This window comes from Chenopodium quinoa, unplaced genomic scaffold, assembly GCF_001683475.1.
Source record: "Chenopodium quinoa cultivar QQ74 unplaced genomic scaffold, ASM168347v1, whole genome shotgun sequence".
NCBI classification, from domain to species: Eukaryota; Viridiplantae; Streptophyta; class Magnoliopsida; order Caryophyllales; family Amaranthaceae; genus Chenopodium; species Chenopodium quinoa.
Genome location: NW_018745068.1, coordinates 113,691 through 129,079, shown reverse-complemented (window position 1 = coordinate 129,079; position 15,389 = coordinate 113,691). Strand labels below are relative to the sequence as shown.

At 37.7% G+C, this 15,389-nt stretch overlaps 1 protein-coding gene across 2 annotated transcripts in view; it reads left to right on the top strand.

Moving 5' to 3' along the window:
- The first annotated feature begins 7,853 nt into the window (after nt 1-7,853).
- The window catches only part of LOC110709441 (cleavage stimulation factor subunit 77-like), a 29,983-nt gene continuing 22,447 nt past the window's right edge, over nt 7,854-15,389 (top strand). Inside the window, exons 1-8 of one of the 2 annotated variants that reach the window (XM_021887657.1) lie at nt 7,854-8,219; nt 8,379-8,441; nt 8,922-9,031; nt 9,239-9,339; nt 9,952-10,013; nt 10,082-10,222; nt 14,489-14,617; nt 15,132-15,178. In XM_021887657.1, the coding sequence (XP_021743349.1) occupies nt 8,145-8,219; nt 8,379-8,441; nt 8,922-9,031; nt 9,239-9,339; nt 9,952-10,013; nt 10,082-10,222; nt 14,489-14,617; nt 15,132-15,178 (728 nt within the window). In that variant the 5' untranslated portion in view covers nt 7,854-8,144. Of the gene's footprint in view, nt 8,220-8,378; nt 8,442-8,921; nt 9,032-9,238; nt 9,340-9,951; nt 10,014-10,081; nt 10,223-14,488; nt 14,618-15,131; nt 15,179-15,389 lie in introns of those variants that run through there. The other variant, XM_021887658.1, reaches the window with a different exon arrangement.

Below are 15,389 nucleotides of genomic sequence, written 5' to 3'. Positions count from 1 at the left end.
TCTGAAAACTAGGCTACTGTCCTCCTTCTCCCCTCTTTCTTAAACGATCTCAAAAGGACCTTAAATAGTCCGTACAAAATTGGCTGAGATCGGGAAAAGGTCCGACCGAACTCTGGGTAAGTTCGGTCGGACTCAGGGTAGGTTCGGTCGAACCCTGTGTAGGTTCGGTCGAACCTCCCTGATCCTTGTTTGGTCGAACTTTTGAGGTTCGACCTCTCCTGCAAAATTGCTGAAAACAGGTTTGACACTGCCTTCACTGCACCCTGGAGGTTCGGTCGAACTTTTGAAAAGTTTGACCACACCAAGGTTCGACCGGACCTTTCAGAGGTTCGGCCACACCTCCTCTTGCACTTCCTTTTCTTGCTTCCTCTCCTTCCCTTTTGCTCCTCTTGCCTTTTTCCATGGCTTTCATGCTTGGCCAAGGGGCCTCCCACCGTGCATAGGACCGTCACGGAACCTGCAGAAGATACCAAAGTTCACGAGAGCATGGGGATGATAAAATAATGCATAAAGATTATCAAAATAAGCATTACTTTTCATCAACACAAAAAGAAACCATAAGAGGATAATGAGGTGGAAAAACCTAAGAAAAATAAGAGGAAAAAGACCTAAATACTACCCCTAAGAGTGACATAAATGTCACTCATCACCCATGAATCTTTGAAGATATGAGGCCACCATAACCCGCTTTGTAGTACTTTCAAGGCTGTTTTGTTGGCACCCATGTGCCCTCCACAAGGATCGGAGTGGCACATCTTCAAAACGCTCTTCACTTCATCATTTGGCACACATCTACGGAGTAAACCATCTACTCCTCTTTTGAAAAGGATCGGATCATCCCATATGTAAATGCCTTGCTTCCCTTTTCAACTTCTTCTTCTGGTTCCTTGAAGCATTTGGAGGAAACTCCCCACAAGCCAAATAGTTCACCAAATCCGCAAACCAAGGAAGATCTTTCTTGGCCAACAAGTAAAGCACATCATCTTTTAACTCATCACAAATTGGGACCCCATCGTCATTATCTTGCACGTTCTCTAACCGGGATAGATGATCCGCAACCACATTTTCGGCCCCCTTTTTGTCCCGAATCTCTACATCGAATTGTTGAAGTGATAGCACCCAACGAAGAAGACGAGGCTTGGACTCTTTCTTTGCCACAAGGTACCTAATAGCCGCATGATCAGTGTAGACAATAGTTTTGGAACCAAAGAGGTAGTTCCAAAACTTCTCAAAAGCATGAACCACGACAAGAAACTCTTTCTCCGTTATGGTGTAGTTCCGTTGAGCTTCATTCAAGGTCTTAGACATGTAGTAAATCACGTGAAGCCTCTTCTCTACCCTTTGCCCCAATACTCCTCCAATCGCAACATCACTTGCATCGCACATAAGTTCAAATGGCAAATCCCATCTTAGCTCTTGCACAATTGGAGTTGAGATTAAAGCCTCCTTTAATTTGTTGAAAGCTTGGAGACACTCTTCATAAAAAATAAAGATGGCATCTTTTTGAAGAAGAGCATTTAGAGGTCTAGCAATTTGTGAGAAATCCTTGATGAATCTTCTATAGAACCCGGCATGCCCCAAAAATGACCTTACTCCTCTCACATTGATTGGTGGCGGAAGCTTTTCTATCACTTCAACTTTGGCCTTGTCAACCTCAATCCCTTTGTTTGAAATCTTGTGACCAAGGACAATTCCCTCTTCCACCATAAAGTGGCATTTCTCCCAATTCAAAACCAAATTAACCTTCTCACATCTTGTCAAGCACTTGCCCAAGTTGGACAAACAATCCTCGAACGAAAGGCCCCCTACCGAGAAATCATCCATGAAAACTTCCATTTCGGCTTCAAGCATGTCCCCAAAAATACTCATCATGCATCTTTGGAAGGTTTCCGGTGCGTTGCAAAGCCCGAAGGGCATCCTCCTATATGCAAAAGTTCCATAGGGACAAGTAAAAGTTGTTTTCTCTTGGTCATCCGGGTTTATAGGGATTTGAAAGAAACCCGAATAACCATCAAGAAAGCAATAATACTTGTGCTTGGTTAGTCTTTCAAGCATTTGGTCGATAAAAGGGAGAGGAAAATGATCCTTGTTGGTGGATGCATTTAGACGTCTATAGTCTATGCACATCCTCCAACCAGTCACCGTTCTAGTTGAAATGAGATTACCATTCTCATTTTCAACTACGGTCATTCCTCCCTTTTAGGGACCACATGAACGGGGGAAACCCATCTAGAACTCGAAATGGGGAAGATGATGCCGGCATCAAGGAGTTTGGTGATTTCTTTCTTCACCACCTCCCCCATTTGAGGATTGAGTTTCCTTTGCCTCTCAATGGAAGGCTTAGCACCCTCCTCAAGTGTTATGTGGTGCATACATAAAGCGGGGCTAATACCTTTGAGGTTATCTATGGTATAGCCTAAAGCACCTTGGTGATCTCTCAAAACACCACATAACATTTGAGTTTGGCACTCGTTCAAAGAAGAATTCACAATAACCGGAAAAGTTGAATTGGGGCCCAAAAACTCATACCTTAGGTGTGATGGTAGAGGTTTCAACTCTACCATTGGAACACCCTTACCTTCTCTTGAGGTAGCTACTTCTAATGCATCATGTGTTGTGATTCCCATGCACACTTGCTCATTGCTTGATTCCGTACTTCCTTCAAGCATCTCTTCATACAATGCCATCTCTTTGCTTTGGTCACCTATCTTTTCCTTGTTCAAAAGGACATTCTCAAGGGAATCGTTAGTAGTGAGCAAGTGCTCATGCATAGAAGTTACAATAGAATCAATAGTATCAATCATCATGCAATTATCAAGACTAGAGCTTGGATATTTCATGCTCTCATTCAAATCAAATTCTATCACCTCATCTCCTACTTTTAGTGAAATTTTAGCACTTTGAACATCTATTAAAGCACCCGAAGTAGCAAGAAAAGGTCTTCCTAGAATTATTGGAATGTTAACATCTTCATCCATCTCTAACACAACAAAATCCACCGGGATTACAAACTTCCCCACCCTTAGAGGAACATCCTCTACCTTACCCTTTGGGAATTTAATAGAGCGATCGGCCAATTGTAGGGTGATGTTGGTGGGTAGAAGTTCCCCTATCCCAAGTCTTTGGTATACCGAGTATGGCATTAGGCTAACACTAGCCCCTAGGTCACACAAAGCATTATCAATTTGCATCTTGTATATTGCACATGGGATAGAAAAGTTACCGGGGTCTTTTAATTTGGGTGGCATCTTGTTCATGATAATTGCACTACAATTCTCGGTGAGACTCACCGTTTCAACCAATTCACACTTTCTCCTTCCACTCAAAATATCTTTCAAAAACCTAGCATAGTTAGGCATTTGCTTGATAGCATCGGTAAAAGGAATTGAAAGGTGAATTTGTTTCAATGTTTCAAGAAATTTTCCAAATTGCACATCTAATTTGTTTCTAACAAATTTGTGAGGATATGGTAGTTTTTGCAATTGTTTTGTTTCTCTCTCTTTTTCTCTTCTCTCTTCACTCTCTTTTTCAAAATCTTTCTCTTTCTCAAATTCTTTTTCTTTCTCACATTCTTTCTCCTTTTCATTCTCATGGTTTTGCTCTCTCTCTTGTTCAAAATCACTTTTAAAGGGAGGCTCACTCATGTTCATCCTCTCATTGCTTTTTTTAGGAACACTTTCTTCCAAAACTTTACCACTCCTTGTTGATATAACATTTACGGGCCTCTTAGGATCTAGTCCTTGGGGTGGTAGTTTAGAAGTGCTAGTCCCTTCCTTCAAAGCATTGGCCAATTGTGAAATTTGTGTCTCTAGCATTTTATTATGGGTCATCACTTCACTAAATTTCGTTCACTTGAGGCCATGAAAGGATTGAACATTTTAGTTTGATTTTCCATCATTTCCTCCAAGCTAGACCTACTATGTGGTGCTTGTGCATAGTGGTTGTCTTGGGAAGCCCTATTACCTCTAACATTCGAATTGGACGTATTTTGATCAGAAGAACCTCTATTATTATTGTTGTTCCAATTGTTCCGATTATTAGAGTTTCCCCCTTGGTGAAATTGCCCTTGATTCCCATAGTTTCCTTGATTATTATGATTATGGTTACCATAACCACCTTGTTGGTTGTAGTTACCTTGGGGATTTTGGTCCCTTTGGTTCCTACTTCCTCATTGATTTTGATTATGGTAATCGTAATCATTTCCTCTTTGGTTATAGGAATTCCCCCCTTGTTCTCTTCTATTTGGTGGTAAGTATCTTTGATTGTCATTCCTATGTTTATTATCATAAGACAAGGCATTGACTTGTTCATTTTCATTTTCATTACCATCATCGTATTGGGGTTGGGGTTGGAAATCATAATTACAAGAAGAGGTATCATGGTCATAAGACCCACAATTTTCACAAAACAAACATCCATGAGGCATGTTATTAGAAGTAGAGGGAGAAGAGTTAGAATTCATACCTCTCCCCTTAGATTGGGAGGGATGCTCTTGTGTTGAACTAGAGGTCTCTAGTTTTGCCTTAATGGACGTCATCTCCTTTCCAAGGTTGGCGATTTGGGAGGTCAAATTGTTGATGGCATTAAGGTGATCAACGGAGTAAACCGCATTTCCTCCCTTGTTTAGAGAATCTCTCTTTCCTTCTTGCCAATCCATGTGGTGCCTTACCACATCCTCAATTATCTCTATGACTTGCTCCTCCGTCTTGTTCATAATCGGGCCACCCGCTCCTGCATCCAAGCTAGTCTTTCCTTGTGGGCTCAAGCCCCCATAGAAAATTTGAAGCACTTGATATGACGGAATGCCATGATGAGGGCACTCCCTATGATATTTTCCTGTATCGTTCCCATGCTTCATAAATGGTTTCACTAGCTTTTTGACGGAAACCTTGGATCAAAGCTCTTGCCTCGGCCGTCTTCTTTTGGGAATAGAATCTTCCTAAGAAAGCCATGGTGACCTCGTCCCAAGTTCTCAAGGAGTTAGGCCTCACCTCCTTCTCAAGCCATTCAAGAGCTCTTCCTATCAAAGAAAAAGGAAACAACTTTAGTCTCACAAACTCTTGAGTTACCCCATTTACCTTGATCGTGTTACAATATTTTTCGAACTCGTTCAAGTGTGCAAGAGGGCTCTCATGTTTTGCTCCACTATATTGCCTCCTTTCAATCAAATTAATCATTGCGGGCCGAATCTCGAAGTCATTGGCTTGAGTAACGGGTGGAGCAATGCCGCTTGAAGCTCTATAAGCTCCCGGAGTTCCCAACTCCTTTAAAGGTCTTTGAGGTGGTGGTTCCGCGTCACCCATTTGATCTCGACCCTCCTCGAAATTGGTCTCCCTAGCTGGGGGAGTAGTAAACGGCCTAGAACCGGCTCTTTTTCTCCTTCTATAAGTTTGCTTAATCTCGGGATCGTAAGGTACCAAGATCCTGTTATGAGTTCTGCGCATACACTCTCAACAAACGCAATTAGTACCAAGGCTACAAGTGTAGCCAAAAAGAAACAATCTTTTTGAAATTTTTTTTATGGTGAACTAGACTCAAGTAATCAATTAGCTATCAACAACACCGTTCCCCGGCAACGGCGCCATTTTGATGGGCGTTAGAACGGTCGTACATTCCACACTCAATCAAACACATTTATTAACAAACACCTTACAAACCAAGCATAATGACAAGTAAGAGTTCGGTCCACAAGGAACGGGATATGATTGCCAAAGATCTTTACACTTAAGCTAACTCGAAGTCAATTGGTGAATTGGGGTTCGTCAAGAAGACAAACAAACTATGGTTCTAAATCAATGAATTAAAGATTCTAGGGAATGAGATCCACTCAACCGAGGCAAATAGGCAAACGGGGAGTACAGTAGACAAGATATAGCAAGGACTATATGTAAAATCAACCTCATGCAATTAGAAAACAACTCACACTACTAAACTTAGATTCCTCATTAGTTTAGCAATAGATGATACATAATCAAATTACAATAAGTAATGACGTACTCAATTTACACTTCCATGTCAAATTAGGCATATCATACTATCAAGCTCCTTAGTCAAGGGTAGCTAAACCTATCATGAGGAACTAACAAGCAATCTCATATAATCAATTTAATTACAATACAAACATCAATGCTTCTCCCACATTTGCATAGTTAACCCAAAAGGTCGAGCTTCACCCAACCCCTAGCAAGAAGACTACTCACAACTCATGTTTATCAACATGCAATCAAGAATTAGGGTTCTAAATACTTCAATAATTGGGGAAAAGTGGTTAACAATTGAAATAACTATCATCCAATAACAAATTACCAAGAACTAAGAAGATTTAAATAACATGCAAATACCAAATGAAATCTGAAATTAAAAGGAAGAAAGTTGGAGAAATTACTAGTTGAAGCTTCAAATGTTGAATACAAATTGCCAAACTTTGAGAATAATTCTTGAATTTCACTAATACAATGATTTGATTTGATGAAAACTAAGCTAAATTAATCCTAAGGAATGTTTCAAACTAAGAGAGGTTTCTGAAAACTAGGCTACTGTCTTTCTTCTTTTTCAAAAACGATCTCAAAAGGACCTTAAATAGTCCGTACAAAATTGGCTGAGATCGGGAAAAGGTCCGACCGAACTCTGGGTAGGTTCGGTCGGACTCAGGGTAGGTTCGGTCGAACCCTGTGTAGGTTCGGTCGAACCTCCCTGATCCTTGTTTGGTCGAACTTTTGAGGTTCGACCTCTCCTGCAAAATTGCTGAAAACTGGTTTGACACTGCCTTCACTGCACCCTGGAGGTTCGGACAAACTTTTCAAAAGTTTGACCACACCTAGGTTCGACCGGACCTTTCAGGGGTTCGGCCACACCTCCTCTTGCACTTCCTTTTCTTGCTTCCTCTCCTTCCCTTTTGCTCCTCTTGCCTTTGTCCATGGCTTCCATACTTGGCCAAGGGGCCTCCCACCGTGCATAGGACCGTCATGGAACCTGCAGAAGATACCAAAGTTCACGAGAGCATGGGGATGATAAAATAATGCATAAAGATTATCAAAATAAGCGCAAATAAGCATTACTTTTCATCAACACATAAAGAAGCCATAAGAGGATAAATGAGGTGGAAAAACCTAAGAAAAATAAGAGGAAAAAGACCTAAATACTACCCCTAAGAGTGACATAAATGTCACTCATCAAGCGCCCTCTCCAATCTTCAATCCTCTTGTCTTAAACACGATTCATGCACCGAAAGCCTGCCTAATTGAGTCCATAGACCTGCAAAACATGGACAAACACAAACCAAGAGGGGGGGAAAGCCGAGACAAAACATTTTCATTCAAAATTGGGTTAGAAAGAGGGGAAATGATCGCAAAATCGGGTTTAAATTTACACAATAAGTGGTCAAATAAACCACTTATCAAGGGGCGGCGGCGGAAGGGGCGGCGGCAGCGGAGGTGGTTTCGGTGTTTGTGAGAATGAGGGTTGCTTTAGTGAGAGAAAGAGTGTAAAATTCGGTTGTGAGAATGTGAAAAACGCCCAGAAACTGGGTTTATGCCCCGCAAGAAACGCTGCCTGAGGCAGCGTTTTACAGTATTGGGGTATTTTTTTTTTTTAAATAAATTATGAAATACGAAATTTGGCCAAAAAAAGTCAAACAAAGTAAAACGCTGTCTGAGACAGCGTTTTACCCCAGAAGCTTAGTTTAGGAAATACTTTTGCCACGAGACCAATTTGGTAAATACTTTGCCAAATTAGCTCACTTTGGTAAAAAATCCCAAAGGTGGTTAATACAAGTATGTCATATTAAGTGGGGCTGGCTTCCCATTGTATGTCAACCCAAATTCTATCTGGCCATCCGATCTGGCACCTCTAAGCATTATTCAATGAATTATTTCTTTTATTAGTTGTAAAATCGAGTTCAAGCGCCAAGCTGCCCTCTCTCCATCCCCACTTTTTAACCAAAAAATCCCAAATTGAGAATCAAATTGATTTTGTGCATATTCAAACTCTTACAGAAATCCAGCTCAATCACTCGCTACTTCACTAACTACACAATCGTTTCCGTTTATTCTTTCATTGTTTAACTCTTTCCAATAAAAATTGAATAAATATTTTAGATTTGGGGGTTTAGTTGAACCCATTAAACCCCCTTAATTAACCCACTAATGGCCGATAATCTCGACAATAATAATGATAAATACAATGTTGAAGCTGCTGAGATTTTGGCAAACGAAGCATTGGTAATTTTTACTACTTGATTTTCTGACCTAATTTCTTGTTATTCAATTTCTTACAATTTTTCGTATAATTTGATATTATTATTATTATTATTATTAATTTTTTTTTTAATTTTTTTTAATTTTTTTTTTTTTTTTTTTTTTTTTTTTTTTTGTGATTAGCATCTGCCAATTACTGAAGCAATTCCTATTTATGAACAACTTCTGGCCATATATCCTACTGCTGTAAGTGCGCTCTATTTAAATTTCCTATTTAAAATAATTTGTTACGCTAAGTTTGTTATATAGGAACAGATCATTGTTATGTTCAAAGTAATAAAATTTCGGGTTTTGGCAATATATGAATCATGTAATGATAAATTGGAATCATTGTTATGTTCAAAACTACATTGGTTTGATTTACTTTTTTTGTTCGATTTTAATGGCAATGGGTGATGTGAAACAAGCAACAAGCAATAATTTTGCTAATATAATTTTCAAACCCCAAGATGTTAAAGTTTGTAGAATTTTGTGATTATGTTTGGAAGTTAAAGCAAAACAATAAAGATGGAAACTTGACGAGGAGGGGGAGATAAAGAAAATCATTGGCCGGATAAAATAATTTTGAAATTAATTGCAACTTCCCTAAAAGGAATACATTGCGATTTAATAAGAATGAGTTATATGTACGAAGTATTGATCTAAACTGAATAAGTTGATGTTCAGGCAAAGTTTTGGAAGCAGTATGTGGAGGCACAAATGGCTGTCGATAATGATGATGCTACAAAACAAATCTTTAGCCGTTGTCTAATGATTTGTCCTCAAGTTCCTCTTTGGTGAGTGAGATCTTCTATTTCCTTTGGGCTTTACTATGGATAATCTGACATTATAACTTGCTATGTGAATCTGGTCTTAGGTTTGTACATGCCTTCTAATTTGGAGTTGCTGTTTGTGATATACGAGTATCTTTTGATGTCTTCTAAGTGTACTTTTCTTGTTTATTAATACATGTCTCACTGTGTGCTCCATATTGTGTCTAAAAGGAGGTGCTATATTCGTTTTATAAAGAAGGTTAATGAAAAGAAGGGCTTTGATGGTCAGGAAGAAACAAGGAAAGCCTTTGATTATATGCTGAATTGTGTCGGTAAGTTAACTCTTTTTGCAAAACATATATAAAGAACTTTCAGTAAGATGTTTCTGTACTGAATTTTTTCCAATGACTGGTATGACCACCACCTTTTTCCCATTTGTTCGTTCAGTGATTCATGGTAGGATAAGTAACTAGTTTGACAGAAGGATATAATTCATATAACCATCAGTTGGTGAGTTGGTTCATTATTATCCTCATCATCTACAGTTACATGTTTGATGTTTTGGGCATGGAGCAAAAGAACTTAATTGCCTTAGCGTTGTGTTTACCAAGTAGGGTATAGCCATCATTGCTTCCTGTAAACAACTTCTGTTATGTGGACTTAGCTAGTGTATGCGATTTTTGGGGCTTCAGGTTGCAAATTCATGCCTGTGATCTGAATTGGTCAAATGCCTTTTTGAAGTCTATTTTGTTGCCACCCTCTTGGTCAAAGTTTTTAATGTAAATCTATGGTTTTTTTACTTGGATAAACCACTAAAGACAGGCTTGCAGTTTATAGTCATACTGCAAAAGCAGGTGGAATTGGTCCTGATTATAGCAATTGATTGAAGGGTGTGACAGTTGAGAGATGCTTGATGCTTTTAATGATACATATTTTTGTAACAGGAGCTGATGTTGCATCGGGCCCTGTATGGTTAGAGTACATCAGCTTCTTGAAGTCCTTACCGGTTAGTCACACTTATCTTTACATTACCTTCTTCAATGATATATGTGCATTCTAACAGTGTTTTGGCAGGCTCGTTCAGCACAGGATGAGACTCATCGTATGACTGCTGTTCGCAAAGCATATCAAAAAGCTATTATCACTCCAACGCACAATGTTGAACAACTATGGAAGGAATATGAGAATTTTGAAAATTCTGTTAGCCGCGTACTGGTAATTTTGATCTTTTATTTTGTGTTTTTTCAAGAATATTTTTACTTCTTTTAGTATATAGATGTAAACAAGTGCAAAAGTGTGTTATTCCATTCAGCATTGTTTTCAATGTACCATCTTAAGTATTGTAATGTACCTTGTTTGGACATGCACTACATAACTCTTTATTTTAGCTCCCTTATTGTTACTCCCTTCATTTCCTAATGTTAGTCCCAATTTAGAATCTTTTGACTATTAAAAAATAGAGGGAATCTTCTAAATTTCTCTCTATATACAAGAACAAATATAGTCATATGAGATCCAGTTTTATTCGTCTCGATGAGCATTTTTTTAATTTGTAATTTTTATAATTTTTGCTAGTGTGAGATTAAAGATATTTGCGATAAAAAATTTGCATCGATATACATAAATAGGACTAATATTATGAAACGGAGGGAGTATTATATTTATAATGTTTGCCATTGTAAACCGTCTTGTTCTAGGCATGAAGTGTATGCTGTTATGTAAGACAATATTGGCGAGGTGTTGTTGAGGCACCTGAAGGCCCATTACTTTAGCTTCCAATTCCTTTATTGGGAGATAACTAAAGAAGTTATGACTCATGAACTCTTTGTACATGATGGGGATGACAAGTTATCATATTAAATTTATCAATATAGCTAATTTCATTCAACGTGATTCTAGATAATTTGATATTGTAATTTTGGAAATATGCAATGTGAGAGCCTGGTTCTTTTCACAATATTTAACTGAACTAATATCATTTTTACTGTACTTAGCTGATTTTTACTGATTAAAACTTATTTTTACTTCCTTATTATTCCCTGTGAGCTTTTAATGTTCCCATCAAGTATATAAACATATACAAGTGCGGAAGTGCCTATGTAAGTGAATTAAATTTGGTGTAGTTTATAGACGACCGACCCATTAGTGTGGGTCCTTACTGCATGGTTTCTCGAGGTAAAATTTCATTGTCCTCATTCTTACCAAATTGCTAAGTTTTGATTCCCTTGTCAAAGCCTGTACACCCGTTGCTTAAAAGTAATCCTGAGTCTTACATGTTTATGTGTGTTATCAATCCTGCTGCTCATGATATAACTTACTTTGGTGTTATTATGAAAATATTCATGTATGTAGTTTAAGGACTTTCATTTCTTTTGTTTTTTTCTTTCTTATTTTTTTTGTTAAATACCTAATAGGCCAAAATGCATAAAATAATCACCTAACATCTTGTATTAGTCTTCATGTCTTAGTGACGACTTGTCTATTACTTATCCTTTCACTCAAGCTCAAGTGAGTCTGAAAACATTATGTGGAGATCACCACTCAGGCTTTCTTTTTGCCGCATTTGTGCATGGGTTCAATGAAGTTGCATCTAACTGCTGTCAAGATATTAAGGTGCAATTTTGAAAGTAGGGCTTGATGCTTGACTTAATGAGTTTCACTTTCTAGTGATAGTTGATGTCATAGAGTTTACTTGGGCTAGCTTTTTATTCTGACTAGGTGTACTATAAGTGGGTGTAATGCGGAGGGTGTTATTAAATCGAGCTTACCTCTTTACCCATAGTGCTAGGGATCCATTTCCTAGAAAACTCTAAATTAAGTATTCTTTAAGATAAGAAAATTTCAGACCAGATTAGATCTTTTTTTTTTTTTTTTTTTTTTTGCTTATTGCCATGTATCTTTATCTTTGTATTTAAAAAATATATGTTGAGTGAACCTAACAAGATCCTATCTTCACATTTCAAACCAGGCCACACCACATCAGAAAAATTCAAACCACACCAGAATTTTAGAAAATTCAGACAAGAACACCTTATTTCAGGCAAAGAGAACAAAGCTTTAGTGCCTTAGCTTGCTGTAATGAACTTCATATTACACATGGTTCTAAGAGATGAAAATGGTGATTTTGTTTAGCAAACCTGAATTACAAAAAGATAAAGAATAATTACAAGTATTCAAAAGACTTGACCCTCTTGCAAATCTATCAAATAACAACTCAAATATTCTGGATGCCTTTTCTCTATGCCTACTCTCCCTGTTCGTAATAAATCTGATGACTACTAACAGAATAATATTAGACTTTCCATGATGCCCCTCCCCTAGGTTGGCTCATTACACCTACTTAGGGGGCTTGTTATTCAGTAGAACTGAGGCTAAATGCTCTAGGGCAATCCTCTAAAACCTTATCATTATGTATAGTAGGAGGATTGAATGATTGAAAGTTTTACTACTGGGCTTTGTTTGATATGATAGAATATCATGTCCGATGTATATCTTCCTCGTTGCCTTTGATTATCAGTGATATTTTCTTGAGGGAAGTGGAGTTGACTCTAGGCTATATGCAGGCTTATCGTTACATTTGGTTTAGCCATGGAAATGACCACCAGCCCTATATTTTTGTCTCGTTTTCTTAATCCACCTTATTTGGATTGGACCATGTTGGTCTATTTGTATCACTCTCTTTTGCTACCTAAATATGAATATCTCTAGGGAATTAATTTCTGCCTTTCTTAAGAGTTGAAGCTGTAGCATAAACCTTCCATTACCAGTTCCTAGTTGTGTTTTGATATGAGCTTGTCCAACATATAAGTTCTATTTCTCAGGCTAGTTGAGAAAGAAAGTCTATTAAAGAATATGCTACAAGGGGGCACATAAGATAGATGAATGAGATATGAACTTTCTTTTGCATGCTACACAATCGCCCAAATTTGTACCAAGTAGCAAATTTGAGCTACCCTTGAAAGGATTTTGAGGAAATATCCCCTCTCTAACTATTAATACTTAACTTAGAGAGGGTTCTGGATAAGAAAGAAAACTTTATAATCAGAGTGAATATTTAGAAAGAGAATAGATAGATAAACGCAAATCTGTAACATTTTTTACTGTATTGAAATGTGTAGCCAAATTTTTTTACAGGAGAAAAAGTGACTTGGTTCTTACTATATGATTCTTATATGAAAAATTAGAGGTTTTTATAGGTGTATTGTGGATAGGTAATCCCAGTGGACCAATGATCGGCTGACGGCTATCATTTTCAATTTAATATTGGGTTTTTGCATAGCAATGGTACATGTATCTGGTCAAATTAAGTCCCCTTAGCAAGGATGCACGGGTACGCCTCCTCTATGCCGTTTCCGTACTGGGGACGGAACCGGGTATGGGTACGCCTAGGATACGTCCCCACGGTGTACCCTTGAAAAGTGGTGCGGGGAGCCTTTTTGGGTACGGCTTTCAGGCGACTTGGGGACGTTTCGGGGACGGCTTTGGTACTTTTTGGACGTCCCCTAGTACAAATGGAAGCCGAACCCTAAAAAAAAACCCTCTTTAATTACTTACCTTTGCGATTTGAATACCCTAAATCTTAAAATACACAGATGATGGAGTAGATTGGCGACCTGCTGTTGTAGGCCTGTTGCCCGACCACCATCTCCGACCAGGCGACCACCAGCTGCGGAGTCCTCTGCTTCTTTCTCTCGCTCTCTGTTTCTTTTGTTTGATTTTTTTTTCTGCATTCATTGAAGTTTTTTTTCTTTTTTTTCTTTCTTTCTTTTCAATCATAGGTGTGATTATGTGGGTTTTTCTTTTTCTTTCAAAGAAAAAAAAATGTGGGTTTTTCTCTATATTTCGATTCCTACTATCAGTAGGTTTTTACTTTTTTTTTTTCCTCTTGTGATTTTAATCATTAATGTTGTTATGTTGTGAATTTTTTGATTATTAAAAAAAAACTTTTTATGGATTTATATTTTGCTGATTTTTTTTAGCGTATCCATGCCGTACCCGTTTTTGGAAATTTTGATTTTGCCGTATCCCGTCCCCGTATCCGTACCCGTTTTTGTACCCGTATCTGTTTCTGTGCAACCTAGCCCCTTAGCATCTTCCATATTTCGAGTATATGGCAGTACTTGAGCTTTCGTTTATATAGTTCTTTAGTCAGGACTAGATGTATAGTATACTATGGTTAGCTTATACTTTGTATGCTGGATCAGTCGCCATAGAGGCTTGCTGGATGAGCTGGGCTCCATATGCTCACTAATGCTGGTCTTGAAATGAAAAATACTGATGCATTATGATGCTTCATAATTATCTGCATATGTGATGGCTACTTAATTTTATTTACTCTTATCAATTTTTTTTTTTTATTTATTTATTTATTTATTTATTTTTTTTAATGGAGAAAATGGTCCTTGGTAGCATAAACTTTGATTTTGAATACTTGAGAAGCCGTATAGTATCATGATTAGAAATGTGGTAATTGTTATGCAGGCTAAAGGACTTATATCGGAGTATCAACCAAAATTTAATAGTGCAAGAGCTGTCTATAGAGAGCGGAAGAAATATGTTGATGAAATTGATTGGAACATGCTGGCCGTCCCACCAACTGGTTCTTGCAAGGCAATGCATATGTATTAGTTTTGATTTAAGATTGTATCTTGTTTGTTTCAAAATTTTGGCCCTTTTGTTGGCATATGCTATGACCATGCAAGGATAGTGTGGTTAATCATGTTTATTTAGTCACTTGTTAAAGTGTCATACATCATTTGTAGTTAAAACTCATCCTCTTCCCATGCCTTCATGTTTAATGCATGTTAAGCCAGTCACTTGTAGTTTTATACATTATTTATTGTTAGAACTCATTCCTTCACACTTTATGCCTATTTTGGGCCTTTTGTTTGCATATGCTATGGCCATGCAAAGATACTGTGGTTAATCATGTTGATTCATTCACTTGTTAGAGTGTCATAAATCATTTTTTAGTTAGAACTCATCCTCTTGCCATGCCTTCATGTCTAATGCATGTTAAGCCAGTCACTTGTTGGAGTGTCATACATCGTTTGTAGTTAAAACTCATTCCTTCACACTTTACGCCTTCATGTCTCATGGTTGATTTTTCTTTGAATGTTTACAGGAAGAACAACAATGGATGACATGGAAAAAACTTTTAGCATTTGAAAAGTAAGTATTGTTACTGTAAGCCTTTCACATTTTGTTTAGTTACTTGTAGTTTATAAAGTGTAGTATTGTGTATCATTCCCCGTTTCCCAATTTTTATGTCCTTGAAATATTTGTCTGGACATTTCGATTTGTATTATGATCTCATTATTGCCAGCTTTATCTTGTAATTTTAACACAAAATTGTGATGTGTTCATCTATAAGAAAATTTAG